This window comes from Lepidochelys kempii, chromosome 7, assembly GCF_965140265.1.
Source record: "Lepidochelys kempii isolate rLepKem1 chromosome 7, rLepKem1.hap2, whole genome shotgun sequence".
NCBI classification, from domain to species: domain Eukaryota; kingdom Metazoa; phylum Chordata; order Testudines; family Cheloniidae; genus Lepidochelys; species Lepidochelys kempii.
In genome coordinates, this window is record NC_133262.1 from 53823045 (window position 1) to 53840480 (window position 17436).

At 37.2% G+C, this 17436-nt stretch overlaps 1 protein-coding gene across 11 annotated transcripts in view; it reads right to left on the reverse strand.

Annotated features, from left to right (window-relative positions):
- Positions 1 to 17436, reverse strand: part of PPP3CB (protein phosphatase 3 catalytic subunit beta) — an 86499-nt gene that overhangs the window by 23333 nt on the left and 45730 nt on the right. For 2 of the 11 annotated variants that reach the window (XM_073352824.1, XM_073352827.1), the window contains 5 exons: positions 17350 to 17427; positions 14172 to 14256; positions 13191 to 13288; positions 4222 to 4251; positions 946 to 2636 (listed from right to left, as the gene is read on the reverse strand). In XM_073352824.1, coding sequence (XP_073208925.1) covers positions 2458 to 2636; positions 4222 to 4251; positions 13191 to 13288; positions 14172 to 14256; positions 17350 to 17427 — 470 coding nt within the window. In that variant the 3' untranslated portion in view covers positions 946 to 2457. Of the gene's footprint in view, positions 1 to 360; positions 424 to 945; positions 2637 to 4221; positions 4252 to 9003; positions 11474 to 12225; positions 13289 to 14171; positions 14257 to 17349; positions 17428 to 17436 lie in introns of those variants that run through there. The other 9 variants (XM_073352825.1, XM_073352828.1, XR_012159917.1 and 6 more) reach the window with 6 other exon arrangements.

Sequence of the window (17436 nt, forward strand, 5' to 3'; positions counted from 1 at the left end):
CAGCCAGCAACCACTGCTCTCCAGCTGCCCAGCTCTGAAGACAGCACTGCTGCCAGCAGCAGTGCAGAAGGGTAGCAGTACTGCAAACCCCCTACAATAACCTTGTGACCCCCCTCCCCTCCCCACTCCTTTTTTGGTCAGGATCCATACAATTACATCATGAAATTTCAGATTTAAATAGCTGAAATCATGAAATTTATTATTTAAAAAATCCTATGACTGTGAAATTGATCAAAATGGACCGTGAATTTGGTAGGCCCTATTTATACACTTAGGATACTGGTGCAAATTTTGCTCTGTCCCAATGTCATCTATCAGAGACTACATAGCCCATGAATTATGTCTACTGATAACACTTACCTTTGTTTGTCACTTGGTCTTCTATGTTCAGATTGTTCATCACTATTTCCAATTAAACTGCATCTAAAATAAATAAAGTAAAACCAGAATAGGTTCAGTTCAGAATATACCATAGTTCTTTTTAGTAGATTTTCTCATTTACCTTCAACCAAAACAGACTAGCAAGATTCAACATTATCAGCTACTGACTCTCAAATAAGCCACTTTACTTGACATTATAAATGGTCATCACAACCACTGAACAAATACAAAAGGCATCAATAATGAACAGCTTTAAAAAAAAAAAAAAACTTGAGTGAACCCTCATATTGACCTTCCTTGTAGGTTTGTACAAATCATCATTGGATGTCAAACTTAATATAGAGAAAAATTCTGAAGTATTCTATTTGCAAGAACTCACTAAACGAAAATTAGCAAAATAAATGGAAGCAGAAATTCAAGATGACAATTTAAGCTTCAATTATATTGCTTTAAAGTATTGCTTTAAAGCTGAACTAAGTGACCATTTACACTATACCCATTTTTCTGCCAATTAAAAATGATTTAGAAAATACTGTTCAAAATAACAAAACAAAAACACAATGCTAGAAGCAGCAGCCCATGCACAAAATTTATTGTGTGCTACTGTTTATAAAATACTTGAATAGTTCGGAACATGCATAAAATTTTCAACTTAGACAGGGGTTTCTACAGATTGTACTTTATGGCAAACCAAAAGGGAGATGAACTCTAGTGACTTAAGTTTCAAGTTGTGTTCCAGGGGATGAGAAAGGTAGGTAGCAAATGTCAAAATATATAACAAAGTACAGTGACAATCAGTACAGTTCATTATTTGTGAACAAATCAGCATATGGTTTCAATTTTTAGTTTAACCAAGCAGTCCTGTAGCTAAAAAACATGCAGTCTCAATTTTACACTTTCACTAATGCCTTAACAACTGAACAGAACAATTGCTTATGCGCTGCATTGCCTAAATAAAAATATTTCCATAACATTTTCAGTTTCCTTTATAGAATTAAGAAAAATAATAAAAAGCTTGTAGCTATTCAGCCTGGCCAGTGATTATTAACTATTTAAGCAACTTTAACACTCACAATACAGTAAAAGTACCTATAACATCTATATAACCTATAGACGTTGTTCCTGTACATCAGAGATCTATATATTAAATATTTGCAAAATGAAAACATGCATACACAAAATACAATGCCACGCTTTACAGACTTGATATGAATCAAAATGTACTTTAACATAATGTACAAAGTTCAATTAAAAGTACCTTAAAATTAACAATTGCATTATTTTTCAAACTTTTAAAATTTTAAATATATTTTTAAATTCACGGTGGGGGGAGAATCTCAAAAGTTGGGCATAAAAGTTTCTACATTAAATATTTTAAAATCTGTGTTCAAGTAATAAACATTCCTACATAGAAATCTTCCGATAAGCTTTAACTAAAAAATACAGTGAATATAATACAGAATTAGCAACATCTAAGGAGTACACCTGAGGTCAGCATTTTACAGAATAACCAACTGCGATTTTTGGCATTTTTTTCATTTATTTAACATACACTTTTTGCAGCCTCAGATTTTTTTTAAGACTATTCTAATATATGTTTTTAAAGACACTTCATGAAACCAATGTCCATTAATAAATAGTAGCTCTTAGGGTTGTATTTGAAAGTCTGATTGAAAAAAAAACAACAAAAAAACCCCTAGCTCTGCTGAAAAGAAAATCCCATTTTGTAAACTTAAAGTGTTGACTATGATAAGCGTAAAATGCTAGTCTAGATGTGCTTTAGTGATAACAGCCCAACCATTTCCCCATAGCTCTCCAAGATTCAGCCAGCAATGTTGGAATTTCTGTAAATATATGAAGCATGCTCACAGATGTTCCGTCATCACTTATAGAGAGGGGCTGTTGCCTCAAAAGCACGATGGTTTGTCTTCAGCGGGATCAAGTTGTGTTTTCATCATTATATTAAGAAGTCAGTTTGACTGATTCCCCCTGGCTATTTCATCTGTTGTCATGTCAAAAAGCAGTACTCTAGGAATTCTCAGGCAAGACATATGAGTAAACCAGAAGTTGGTGTGGTCACTGTGCATTGTTGTTGCCAGTCCCATTGTTTCCATTGGCATTTGTTGTGTTTACAGAATTAATACCATCTTGCTGAAGAGCATCTTTTCTTGGTGGCATTCTCTCATTGATCCTATCCAAACCTTTTGCCTCTTCAAAACTGCAGATTTTATGTTGCGGAGAAAATCCTCGTATTGCTTAACAAAATGCAAATTTCATAGGTCAGTAACAGAAAAATAAGTTGAAAGTATATACTTTTTCTAATAAAATGATTTAAAAAGACATCTAAGAAATTAGCCAAAGAAACTTTTATGGCTCTACAACTGAATTAGTAACGCTTATATAATGTGCTTTCCTAGAATGTTCAATGGCAATCATGATTTCAACTGACAATCAAAATAGTATATGTCAAATATATTTCCGTAAGAATCAAGGTGGCTTAAACCTACTTTGCTGCTGAGCACTCCTGGTGTGATCAGTGCTAACAACTGCTTTGCTGCTGCGTGTATCAGGCTCATCTTAACATCCCGTTCACTTCAATGGAATGTCAATAAGCAGCTCAGTAAGTGCAGTGAAGGCAAAGCAGCACAAGTGTTTAAAAAAAAAGCCTTCAGATTTTGCATACAAATCAAAGTCCTGATCCTGCAGTTTTCATGCAGGCAAAACTGCAGAATATGGCTCTAACTCTGTTCTAATCATGTGGATAGTTGAAATGGACACAACCACAGTCTTAGAGTCATCAGTTGGGCATGACTTTAAACAGGAAACTAGATATTACTCTTCTACACATCATTTTAAATGAAATAGGAAATGCCTTCTTACTAAGCTGCATTTAGATGTAAAAATGGCTGACCATATGAAAAGCCTGAAGTCTTAGCAACAAAATTTTCTGTTGTATGTGTGTGCACAGTATCCACTGATTACAATGGAACAGAATTTGGCTCTTGATAATATTTTTGGATAGCTGACTTCCACAATGTAAAAAAAGTAGTCATTAAATGGTGTTTTGCGACCAAATTTGAAACAAACTAATTGCTATACTGTTTGTCATTCACTTAATTTAACATTGTGATATAGGAAATCAAAATGCGTATATAAAAGGCTCTTATTTACAGACCCTAAAATTGTATGGAGTTTTAACGACATTAATATTAACAAAGGATGCCTGAACAGCAACATATTTGGTACAGCAACATTGGCAACCCCTGTATTTTGTTATGCCTTTCATTGTCAGGTGTGTGTACATACTATAAACAAATTTGGTCAGCAAACTACCCTCAAAATCACATAGTAAAAATAGGAACACTGTAATTATAGGTCTTGCACTACCAGATGTGTTATGGAAAGTGATGAAAAGATTAGATTTCAAGCCACTAAGAATAAATTTTATCAAAAGAAACATGCATAAATAACCCCCACCCCCAACTCAAAACATATTTGCAGTTGAATTCAGAAAAAACAAAATTCAACACGACCACTTTTTAAAGTCGTCAAGACACAAACCACGTATCACAACATGCTTTACACAAATAAAAAGCAAAAAACTATTGCACATTTTGTAAAGAAACTGGGGGAAAAACAAAATGATTTCTCTGAAACATTATTAAAGGAAGTTATTATCCTAAGGCAAGAAATGAATGTTACATATAAAATGGATGAATCAATGCAGTTGATTCATCTCTGGTTGTGCAAGTTGAATGTAAGACACACGCACACAGAATAGTTTCAAATTCCCGCCCAGACGCCACAGATCTCTGCCACTGGCAAAGACTCTGATCATACCTTTTTCAGCCTCAATTGCCTCTACTGTGGCTGTACAGAAGTGAGCAGATGCATGCAAAATGAATGAGAAAGATGAAGAGTGTAATATCGCATAGCAGAAAAGGCAATGATCAATTTAATATATCACCCTAGCCCAGATCTGATTGCAAATATTTTTCAGTGAAAATTAAGACTATTTTATAAACTGAAGTGAAGTGACTCCTACATCTCAAGTGACAGTTTATCAAATGCAACACTCATATAATGCAACTTAATCTACCTATTGTATGTAACTGGTTGATTATTTCTTTACGTAAAACTAACATACAACCCTAAATACTGTTAAGGTTAGGGGCATATTTTGGTTTCAACTAGGTTCTACAAATTCTTTGAAGGTCCATAGCACGTTACTGGACTCTATGTTACCAAGAAAGATGTTATAAAGGAGCCAAGTTAAGACTATCAGTGTTTTATTAGTAAGACAAAATACTAATTTAGTACAAATGGATTTTATCTTTTTATTTAATGTTTGACACAATGGTCCTTGCACACATCTTTTGCACTCAGAAGCTGAATTCAGTACTTGGATTTTAGCACTGAATTCTAAGCAAAAAAGTGATGCTGTGATTCAAACTGAATTCATTAAATGAAATTCAGGTATTAGAGCATACAAACAAAAATCTAAAAAGTCACGTTTACAAACTGCCAAACAGCAACTCGCATTTAGGGAAGTAAACCAAGATCTTTATAGCTGGAGGAGCTCTGGACAAACACACTCATATACTTTGGTGGATGGATGAATTTACAACGTAAACATTTCAAAGATCCATGCCATGTCTACCCTAGCACTTTTGTCGGAAAAGGGTATGAAAAAAAACACCTCCCGACCGACTGAGTTTCACCAACAGAAGTGCTGGTATGAACAGTGCTATGTTGGCGGGAGATGCCCTCCCACCAACATAGCTCAATGAGGGGTGGTTTAATTATGCCAATAGGAGAGCTCTCTCCCATCAGCATAGAGCAGCTACATGGGAGACCATACAGGGGCATAGCTGCAGTGGTGCCGCTGTAAGGTCTGTAGTGTAGACATAGCCCTAATTGACCAGTTAGGAGTTAGTGTTTCTAAAGTTAAGTAGCTGTGTAAACAGCTGTAACTTTTTATATTTAAGGATTCTCCAAGTTCATATTTTGTACAAAATATGACTATACAATCTACAAAGTTGTCTAACTTAATGTAAAATTATTAGGTCTAATAAGACTACCAAGACCTTAGCCATCTTTTTCTAGTACAGCCTTGTTGCATAAACCACTTATTACTAAATCTTTTCAGTGAAAAATTGAGTACATTTCACTAATGATAAGTAATTCTGTGCATCTCCCTTCCATCAATCCTACCTCCAAAACAGACATTTAGAATCACAGAATTATAGAACTGGAAGGGACCTTGAGAGGTCATCTAGTCCAGTCCCCTGGACTCAAGACACGACTAAGTATTATCTAGACCGGGGTGGGCAAACTATGACTGGCGGGCCGCATCCAGCCTGCCAGCCGTTTTAATCTGGCCCTCAAGCCCCCAGAAGGCTTGGGGTCAGGGGCCACTCCACATGGCTCCCGGAAGCAGTGGCATGGCCCTCCTGCAGCTCCTACGCATAGAGGCAGCCAGGGGGCTCCACTATGCACACTGCCCCTGCCCCAAGCACCAGCCCCACAGGGGCAGTGCCTGCACTCTGCCCAGCTGTGCCTCCGTGTAGGAGCCAGAGTGGGGATATGCCGTTGCTTCCGGGAGCTGCTTGAGGTAAGCACCACTCGGAGCACCACCCTCCTACACCCCAAACTCCTTATCCCCAACCCCATCCCAGAGCCCCCCCCCCCAGCCAGAGCCCTCACGCCCCCCCCCCCACACACACACACTCCACTCCCCCGCCTCAGCCCAGAGACCCCTCTCACATCCTGAACTCCTCATTTCTGGCCCCACCCCAGAGCCCGCACCCACAACCAGAGCCCTCACCCCCTCCTGCACCCCAACCCCAATTTTGTGAGCATTCATGGCCCGCCATACAATTTCTATTCCCAGATGTGGCCCTTGGGCCAAAAAGTTTGCCCACCCCTGATCTAGACCATCCCTGACAGGTGTTTGTCCAAACTGCTATAAAAAATCCCCAATGATGGAGATTCCACAACCTCCCTAGGCAACTTATTTCAGTGCTTAACCACTCTGACAGTTAGGAAGTTTTTCCTAATGTCCAACCTAAACCGCCCTTGCTGCAATTTAAGCCCATTGCTTCTTGTCCTTTCCTCAGAGGTTAAGAAGAACAATTTTTCTCCCTCTGCCTTGTAACAACCTTTTATGTACTTGAAAACTGTTATGTCCCACCTCAGTCTTCTCTTCTCCAGACTAAACAAACTAATTTTTTCAATCTTCCCTCATAGGTCATGTTTTCTAGACCTTTAATAATTTTTGTTGCTCTTCTCTGGACTTTCTTCAATTTGTGCACATCTTTCCTGAAATGTGGCACTCAGAAGTTTAAGAAGTTTCTCCATTCAACAGATAGTTTACACAGTGCTAACAACGTGTTTGCTAAACTGATTCTTAAGAAAAAAGGAATTGGAATGGAATAGGTATAAAAGTAAATCTTGGGGAAGCAAGATAGAAATGATTAATTTGTGATTCGATCAGAACAGATTTTCAGAATTCTTTAAATTAGAGAAGTATAATTTGAGTAAGAAAATAAATAGAAAACAAATATATACACATTACCTACATTATGATTTAAAATCACTGTGTTTTACAAATAATTACAATTTTTACAGTGTTGCTTTGGAAAATGTGTCTTATAAAATAGTCATCTGTATTAATACCTTGTATGCATAATACAGTACTTTTACAACCTTTATATTTAGAGTTACCAAAAGCTTCTTGTCCTCATATGCAAAGAGAAGATATCTCAGGATTAAGTCAAATAGCCACTTGTGTGAATGGTTATTTTCCATGTTTATGGGGGGAAAAAAAAACGTTCCCAAACAGCAAAAATTAAATTACTTTTAGGAATATCTTAAAAGCTAACCAAACATATAAATTCCTTCTTATCTTTTTATTCTTCCAGTTTGCCACAAATACAGCACTAAACCTCTCTCCATCATTTCTTGTTACCCATGAGGCCTTTTTTTTCAATCTTTTTCTTAAAAGATCACGGATACTGCTTCGCCTCTGTAAATTATATAGTTTTGTCATACATACAAATTTCAAAACCTATTACCTAATTAATTCTACTTTCCCCGTTATTTCAGAGAGATCTCAGGATATATATAATTGATTTGAAATAAGAAAGGCAGTTTGTTACACTAAGCATAAAGGAACAAACCAATTGGAAAATACAACTGCTTTTAAAATATAACACAATAAAAAACAATTTATAACATTTTAACTCAGATTCTCTAAGTTACAAGTGAAATCCTTAATAAATCCTGATACACCTAACAGAACCACAGCATATTAATAGGTCCAACTCTGAAATCCTTACTGAAGCAAAATTCTCAGTTAGCTTAACTGTCTAAGTAAGGACATTCAAGGACAGGTGGCATGATATTTTAGATCTTCTGCAGTTCTAAGACTCCCCTCTTGATAAAAAGTCAGAGCTGATGCAACATCTAGGCCAATAAAAAAGTATCTTCCCAGTCCGCTGAGTAATGATCAGATTGGTATCCAAGGGTACTTGATCAGTCCAACTGATTTCACTGGGACTACTCACAAGCTTAAAGTTAAGCATGTGCTTACGTTTCTTGCTGAATCAGGACCTCGGTTAATCAGAATGCTAACTCCGTTCAAATTAGGGCCATCAAGCGATTAAAAAATTAATCATGATTAATCACGCTGTTAAATAATAATAGAATACTATTGATTTAAATATTTTTGGATGTTTTCTACATTTTCAAATATATTGATTTCAATTACAACGCAGAATACAAAGTGTACAGTGCTCACTTTATATTTATTTTTTATTACAAACATTTGCACTGTAAAAAAGAAACTTCAATTCACCTCACTGAAGTATTGTAGTGCAATCTCTATCACGAAAGTTGGACTTACAAATGTAGAATTATGTAAAAAAATAACTGCACTTAACAATAAAACAATGTAAAACTTTAGTGCCTACAAGTCCACTCAGTCCTACTTCTTGTTCAGCCAATCACTCAGACAAACAAGCACTCAGTGTTGGGGGAGGACAGGGGAGGGAGGAAGTAAGCAATAACCTGCACAGGAGGATGATGACGAAGCGGTCTTGCTGCTGCTTCTGGAAGGGTGGTTTCTGGTATTGGTCTCAACAGGCTCACTTCCTTTTACTGAGCTAGGTGGGCTCCCTTCAGCTGAGCAAGCCCTTGCTTGCAAGGAAGGGTGGATTTTACCTCAGGGACTGCTCATACTGCAAGGGAGGAGAAACTGGTGCAGGGAAGCTGAGCTCACCAGGCCATGTTCTCTATGGGGTACCCTTGGAGTGAGCAGCCAGCTAGGGGCAATGGGGCACGACGCAGGGGGGTTGGTCCTGGGAGTGAGGGGCGGGCCAGGAACAACCCCAGGCTGGCTAGGGTGACGATACGTCCCATTTTGGCCAGGACAGTCCCCTTTTTCAGCTCTGTCCTGGCCGTCCCTACTTCTTCCGCCAAACTGGGTATTTGTCCCATCTGCAAGGCAGAGTAGAGAGAGGCAACTGCTGTCTGGGGATCAGCTGAAGGTGGCAGAGCCCGCCTGCAGGAAATTGGAGAAATTTGCTGCTGGCAGCCAGTACTGGCTTCAGAGCTGACCCCTGGATGGTGCAGAGCTGGGGGGAGTGGGGGCGGGAAATCAGCCTCAGCTGGGGAAGGTGCAGAGCTCAGGGGAAAGGGGGGTTAGGGGATCAGCCTCAGCCAGGGGAGGGGAGGGAGGAAATCAGCCTCAGCTGGGGGAGGCATGGAGCTTTGGGTGGGCAAGCAGCACGGGGGAGGAGGGGGCAGACGGCATAGGTCTTGGGCAGAGGGGTCAGCCCCAGCCCTGGGTAGCACCGGGGGGAGGGGTCAGCCCCAGCCCCAGCCATGGGCTGCGTGGGGCTTGGGGGTGGTGGGGTGCCCCTGCTCAGGATCAGGGTCAGTCCCAGCCTTGGGCAGCACAGGGGGAGGGGTCAGCACCAGCTGTGGATGGCACAGGGCCGGGAGGGGGAGACCCCAAAGTGGGCAGTGCAAAAATCAGGAGGCAGCCCCAGCTGCAGGTAGCACAGGGTGGTTGGGGGGTCAGGAGGCATGGGGAGGGTGGTTCCAGCGAGCCCTGAAAAGGAGAGGGGGCGCTCCGGCGAGTCCCTGCCTGTCCTGATTTTACTTTAAAAACGTAGGGATGAGAACTACCTTACTTTCTGAAGCCTCTTCTCTTCCCGCCCTCTGGTGACGGCTTGTGTTACTGCGCTTGACCAAACAGGTTTCTCAGAGCAGCTCATGCTGCCCTCTCGCCCACAGGGTCTGCGATTAATGCGTGTTAAAAATATTAACATGCGTTAATCGCAGGTGTTAACAGCAGTTAATTGACAGCCCTAATTCAAATAAATGGTGACAACTTCATTCCACTGAATAAATGGCACTAGAAAAGTTATATCTTACAGCATCATTAAAATAATGAAGCACGAGTGAAAAAGTTGCCTGAATTTGCTCATGTAAGCAGTACACTATTAAATGCTTAACTACACTTCACATAAAAAATGTTACGAACAGACAAAGGCAATGTTACCCAAAATACCTTCCCCTTTAAAAATTTATCTCAGTACTAACAACCTTGGATTCCACTCAATCCCCTCCTCCAGAAATGAATCCAGGTGTTTCTCAAGTGGTTAATATGCTCACTTCCTTTTGCATGATATAGTTATGCTGGTATTCCCAATTTACTCTAATTTTCAGGTTGTTTCCTCTGCTCTTCTCAGCAATAAATATATGTCTATTGACTATACCCCTTACATGATGCTTAGAATTTATGTTGTTACACCTCGGTCTCTTCTGTTTTGCAAAGAGAATCAGTTTGTTTAATCCTTCCTCACAATTTAGATACTTCAGACTGGGTATCATTTTAGGTGCCCTATTCTGCATTCTATCCCAGACAATCAGCTCTTTCCCCAGGGGACAAACCTGAACAAATTATTTCAGGTACATTGACAGGGTACTCATATCATCTGGGTTTTTTACCATCATACTCTCTTCTAATAACTTACTACAGAGTTTATTGTTCCTTTAAGGACTGTTGTGCCCACTTTTTGTTTGATCTCAAAATGAAAGAGTTCTGACTGAAGGTATTTCTTGCCAAAAATCTGAAGTTGGGTCCAAATTACATTTCTGAAGCTCCAATTCAAAACTGCTTAATTTATATCTGTGTTTGTAAATTTATATCTGTGTTTGTACTTAAAGTAAATATTAATTTTACAAATATATCTGGATATACTACCTATTCTGATAAAAGAAGTTTCAGCCCAAATAATTTGAAACACATACACCCCACTAAAATAAAAACTACACAGTGGAAGCAGACTGAGCCTTGACTATGCAAACAGATGATTTTTCCAATCATCAACACAAGAGAACTTCGCTAATTAACATTAATTGATCATTACTGAATTTTGTGAACTAGCAAGTGAACAAAAACAACAGAAAAGCAAGGATTATACATCACAAAATATGCTTTGTTCATTTATTTTCTCAAATGTAGTTTAGCTGTAATTATTTATGACATTTCATACTATACTGATAAATATATGGTATTTTGTAAAAAAAATCTTTTCAATGTGAAACCTCACTATACCATTGGCTAATAAATATTTGGTTCTATTATAGTTGTTTTACTTCAGAACTTTTCCTTTTGTAGCTTGGAAACTGTTGTATTTATATTTAAAACCTTTAATAGGTTTTGTTTAAAAGGTGCATACATAGTACAAGAGAAAAATCTAAATAAATTGGTGCATATTGATCAGTAAAAACTAAAATATTATATTAAAAAAAGTTAACAATTGGATTATTTTGAAACAGTGAAAGAAGAATGAAATAGCTAATGGATTGATTCAGTGTATCAGGAATACCACAATAAAGCATTCTCATGTCAGTGAAAAAAACACTCCTTGCCCCACAAAAAAAACCCCTCTTTTGCATACTTTCCAAATGTCCAGCTTTCTCCTCTAGTGGTAATATGTTGTATGCGTTATGTTAACAAAACATTTTTTTCTAGTTAGTTTGATCCTCTCTGGTGTTTATAATGCAATATGAAGAAAAACTGGGAAATGAGGGAGAAGAAATTAGAGCACAGACAATTTAATAAAACAACAACAAAGTATCTCACTAATCAACAAAAATACAAAAACTATAATATATTCTTTTGGAATGCTCTGGATGGATTGTGGAACAGACACCATTAGTTATAGACAACATTCACAAAACAATAACATACATAAATAGAACATAGAAAGTTAACCTGTAGAAATCATGAACCCATCAAAAAGTTTAAAAATGTGACATTTAAATTTCAAAACTATTAAAGAAGAACTCTGATAAATTAATTGAAAGTTCAATAAAAGGTTTTTAAAAAACCTGATTTGAAATTTCTGAATTTTTCTTTATGAGTATCTAAATTTCAAAATGACAAAAGAAGCTACTCTTGCAAAATAGATTGTGTAAAAATGTGATTCTGTTCATATATTAAAATTGTTCAATACTGCTAGAAATCAGTGCCCAGATAGTGTTTGGTACTATACAAATGCCCAAGACAGAAAGTTGGAATGCATTCAAGTAATTTATGCTTAAGAGTGCTGCACGTGTGAAGTCCAGTTTCCAACCTGATATTTTAATTATCCACCACAATGAACATAAATTTGGACTTCATCCTTTTGATATATTTTGTAAGAGTTTCATAACATTTCTCCTATGCCTAGTTAATCTGTTATGGTCTTCTGAAAAGTTGATTCCATGTTTAAACAAAAAACAAAAACAAAAACAAAAAAATATTCAATAAGCCAGATTACAGGTATATTTCGTGTAGTGTTCTTTTTATTTTCATGCAAAAATATATGCACACTTAACACCCTTTGATTTTGACTTACTTACAAGATTTAAATTCAATCCCTTTATTCTCAACTGATTTTATAACAATTACTGAATATTTTCAATTACATTAATCTCCAAAATGCACAGACAATGTGCAGCAGGAAATGCAGCAAGCCTCAAAAACAAGGTGCTACACCGTTGCTTCTACATCAAGAGACAGACAAGTAGCTGGGAGAGTGGTTTAATTTTAACACTTATACAGACATACAGCTATACCTAGAGAGAGACAGACAGATTTAAGAAAGAAGCTACATCTGCAGAGGAAGGAAACAGCATGTTACAAGGACAATTCAAGGAAGTCAATTATACATAGAACATTTGACAAACAACACAGAGAACAAACTTTGGCATTAATTCCCAGGGTACAAAACACAGCACACGTCAATCTGTCAATGAAGTGAAAAACAAAGCTCAGCAGCCTGCAGCTGTTTGTTAATACTAGCATCAAAGAAGTATTTGACATTTAAAAATTAAAACTAGTAACATCTCTGTAATAAAACTATTTAAATGAAAAGTGGACAAGTAAAAAACAAAGAATTACATTGCACTTTCTGTAATGTAATGCCCAAATGACTCTAGATTCCATTATCAGCTCTATACAGTCACCCCACAACTGAGACACTTGTGCCACCTGTAAGTTTTTAAATTAAGGAAGCGCAGACTGACAATACTGGTCTAACACTACTAAATATTTGCTTTTAGTTTTATACCCTGGTTAGGTATCCATTTCACATTGCCTGATTAACATATAACACTATGTTTATCTCAGCCGCTAAGACAAGAACTGAAAAGCATTAGAAATTCCCTGCATGCATTATGTGTAGTGTTAGCAAAAGAGTGAGATGTGGCCCAGTCCATCTGAGGCACAGCAAGTTGCATAACATCATTACCACTTTGTAGCGTCTGACGTCCTCCGGCCAACACTCCACTAGGTAACATTCCAGTGGGAGTCAAACCCTTGAGTGTCAGCACACTTTCACTCTCCTCCCTATAGTGGAAGAAAAGCAATGAGTTTCTTTACTATAAAGCCACTTAAATAAGAATTTAAATAAAATAAGGAAAAATATATTTTGCTGTTTCTTCCATGTCACGATTTAACACAGCTCAAACTTCAAAGGATTAACAATGGGCAAACTTTCCAACCTGTAGAAGAAATGATTTGCTAGATACTAGTTTGAGGGTCTGTCTTTTCCTCTGTCTAGAACTGAATACATATGCAAAATAATTATCGGACAGACTGCTTGCCCCTTTTTTACATGAGTGGTCTTATTTGCTTTAATTAAACTACCCCTAAGAGTAACAGCTCATCAGTGTGATCAAGTGGCTCACAGTCTGGCCCAAAGATTCTGTAAGTCTTTGGGGGGAGGAAATCAAGTTTGAACAATAATACCTATTTGAGCTATGTTGTTTTTTGGGCAAAAGCACACTTTGGAATAAATTTGATTATGCCCGAATCATAGGCAGCTACAGAAGTGTACTGTGTTAAAATCTGTGACAGAACAATCCTGAGCTTCATGACATTTTCCTAACCAGCCCCAATTCCCTTTGTTATACAACTGTCATTTTGATATCTGTTCATAAGGTACGGACAGGCAGACATCTGTAATTAGGACACAGTAATTAGCTGTTTGATTAAAAAGAGAGACATGCTCTACTTTTTCTAGGTCTCAAAGATAACTTTCAAAATAAAAACATTCTCTCTCCAAATACCCCAAAACTAAATCTTTTAAAACAACCTGTGAAGCCAGAATTTTAACTAAGCTATTGCTTATGGGTCTGCATAAAGAACACTTCACATCCCATGGGCCTGGATTAGATTTTTCTCTTCCAATTTAACAGGGTTACTGGGGAGAGACAGAATGTGTAATTACCTCAGAACAGAGAAGACTCTTGCCATCTTGCCAATTGCACGTATTTTGTTTCTGATTATTTCTTTTCGTGCTGCAGCTGTACCTACTTTCAATGGAATAAAAGTAGGTCTCAAGCTCATGAAGAGAGGGCCACAATTCTATACAACATACTATTCTATTAATTCAGTACAACTTTGTAAAAATTCAACTACTCTCCTAAGAGAAGTCCAACACCCAAAACATTTAAGTGTGCGCTGATTATAAAAGGTTTCAGAGTAGCAGCCATGTTAGTCTGTATCCGCAAAAAGAAAAGGAGTACTTGTGGCACCTTAGAGCCTAACCAATTTATTTGAGCATAAGCTTTCGTGAGCTACAGCTCACTTCATCAGATGCATTCGTGCTCACGAAAGTTTATGCTCAAATAAATTGGTTAGGCTCTAAGGTGCCACAAGTACTCCTTTTCTTTTTGCTGATTATAAACCTGGCCTTGCTCACCTTAAGAGGCCAGTAAAACCAATGCCTCATCCACAAAATCTAGTTATCAAAACTACTGATACTGTAGCTTTCACAACTATCATGTTTCATTCTCATGGCTTTTCGATTACTAAATTCTTCACTGATACCTGAATCAATTACAAGCCCTACCAGCACAACATAGCGGCAGCTGACATGTACAAGACACAAAAGGTCACCATTCTGGTACTGATTCTTTGCCAGACTGAACTAGTCAAGGGTAGACAGCCTTTCTGCATAGGCTTCCGAAACAACACACATACACAAAGAGAGAGACAGACAGACAGACACACACACACAAAACAAAACCAAAGAGTTCAGTGGCAGAGGTCTGCAGAGTCAGCTGGAATAGGTGAGGATTCCTTTACCTCCCAATTCTAGGGACTATCTATTTTTGCTTGTAAATTTGCACCATTTGCAGGAATTACCATTACCAAAGGACTGGAATAAATGCTGCACGTTCCACAGAAGAGAGTGACAGATTGGTTGGGAAAGATATAAATGCAAACAAAAATTACCAAGGAGGCTTTGGAGTGGGAAAAGGAGGGCCATCACTACCTCCTTTTGCTCTGCTACAGCGCAGGAGCTCCCTTCTCATCCCTACCATTTATTTTGGTTTAGTTTATTGTGGGCAGAAGGAAGGCCCCACAGCTAGTTTTTTCTTTCCCTTGTTGACCCTCAAATGGAGAGATCAACACCATTAAAGCTATGGTCACTTCCAAAGTCTCCTCTGAATATTCAATCATCTGGGGAAGAAATCATCCACACTGTGGTACATGGAGACATAGCCATATGTTGCACTCAAGCAAGGCAGGCCAAAAGGTGGAAGGTGAACTTGGAATGCTATATTATATATTCCACACCTTCCACAACCCAAGTGCAATATAATTATTAATCTGAAACACATTTAGCAATATTATTATTCTCCAAGAGATCCACATAACTATTATAAATACCACATGAAACTGATGTGTTCATTACTACTTAAAATATTTCCTGCTAATGACAGGTACAGACCTCAAATATTTTGTTGAACAAATGATCATATAATCTAATCAAAAATATTTCTGAACAAAAAAGTGTCTACAGTTTGGGATTTGGGAAAATGTTTGTTAGCTACTATAGATTTAAGTTAATAGATCCATTTTCAACCATCATATCAACACCTCTGTAAAACTGCACAGCATACATATTACTTTTTTCCATGTAAAACTAGTTAGAAGACGCTAAATGTACCATACAAACAAGATTTTGGAACATTTTCTAAACATATTTCATGCACAATTTTGAAGTAAAATGTTCACACTAAAAATCATTGTAAAGAACAATGCAAACTGAATGCTCCCTACACATGCAGGTCCAAAGATAAAATATTAGAGACAGATAAAAGAATGAAATTCAGTAAAAAAGAGGAATGGAAGAAAGGAGAAATCTTCATGCACAGAAAGACAAATGTCTTGGAATAGGACTTCTGATTACATGAATACAAATCTTTATAAATATTTTTAACACACTGAGAATAAAACAAAAACTCTACATCTGTATATCAGTATATAAATGTGTTCTGTACTACTAACATTCATACTATGGATCTATGAAGTCATATTTCAAAACATTACTATTCTGTCTGATCTGTACCTTTTTTATTGCCATATGAGAGTTGTACTTCAGATAGAGTGCAGAAAAAAAAAAAGAAGTGAACGATGGAGAAAAAAGTGAGTGAGACAAATTAAAAAAAACCCAAAGGTATTTTACCTAGAAGTGCTAATAAAGAATGAATTTGGAAAAGAAAAGTGAAGGAAATTAAAAATTGCCACACTTAAATTAGTTGAATAAAAAGTGGAAAATGTTGGATACATTTTACAATTCTGATAAACAAGGAAAATTTGTCAAGTATTCGGAGAATCTATTTATGAAGAAAAGATAGAATAGATCAAGCAAAGAAACTGTTAAAGGAGAGGAGATAAAAAATACAAAAAAAATAAAAATTAGGAAATAGTTCAACTACTGGACTGAAGAGGAAGCATAATAAATGCTGAGTGAGTCTCTGCTGGAGAAACTAAATGAAAGCCTGCCATTTTAGAGAATGAAATAAATCACTTAAGCATGTGAGTATTCCACCCCCACCCCACCCCAAATGCAACAGGATTACTCATGTGAGTAACACTGCATGTTGAAGTGTTTGTAGGATCAGGACCTAGGGCTGTATTTTTAATTTTCAAGTTTCTGGCAACAACATAAATGCCAGGAAAGTTCAGGTAGCTCATACAGATAATCAAAACCTTCAAGACATGAAAATACAGCTTTTATCTACTGTACAAATTTATTTGTTACTGTTTTTAATATAATAAGTAAGGATTAAATTCTGAAGCCCCAAAAACAGAGACAGCATCAAGAAGGGTTTTTAGATAACAATTACTGTTTATCCAAGTGTAGTATCAAATCAACTCTATTCTTCAGGTAAAGTAAATTCTAGGAATTTTTGAAGATGTTTTGTTGAACAGTACAGTAAATAATATTATTTAACAAGATTATATTATATTACAAATATAAAAATACTATCTAAAGAAAAAACCAAGACAATATAATTTTTTCCAACATATAATACAATTGGTCAAAGTCTCAACCACTACTATAGAAACGTTCCCATGAAAATATAGTACTTGAGATATAAAGGTGACCTTACCGTCAAATTGATCTTCTCCCTCAGTCATTAATTCATCATCAGAGCAAATGCTCAGAACATTCACCAACATTTCTGTTACTGTGTTGA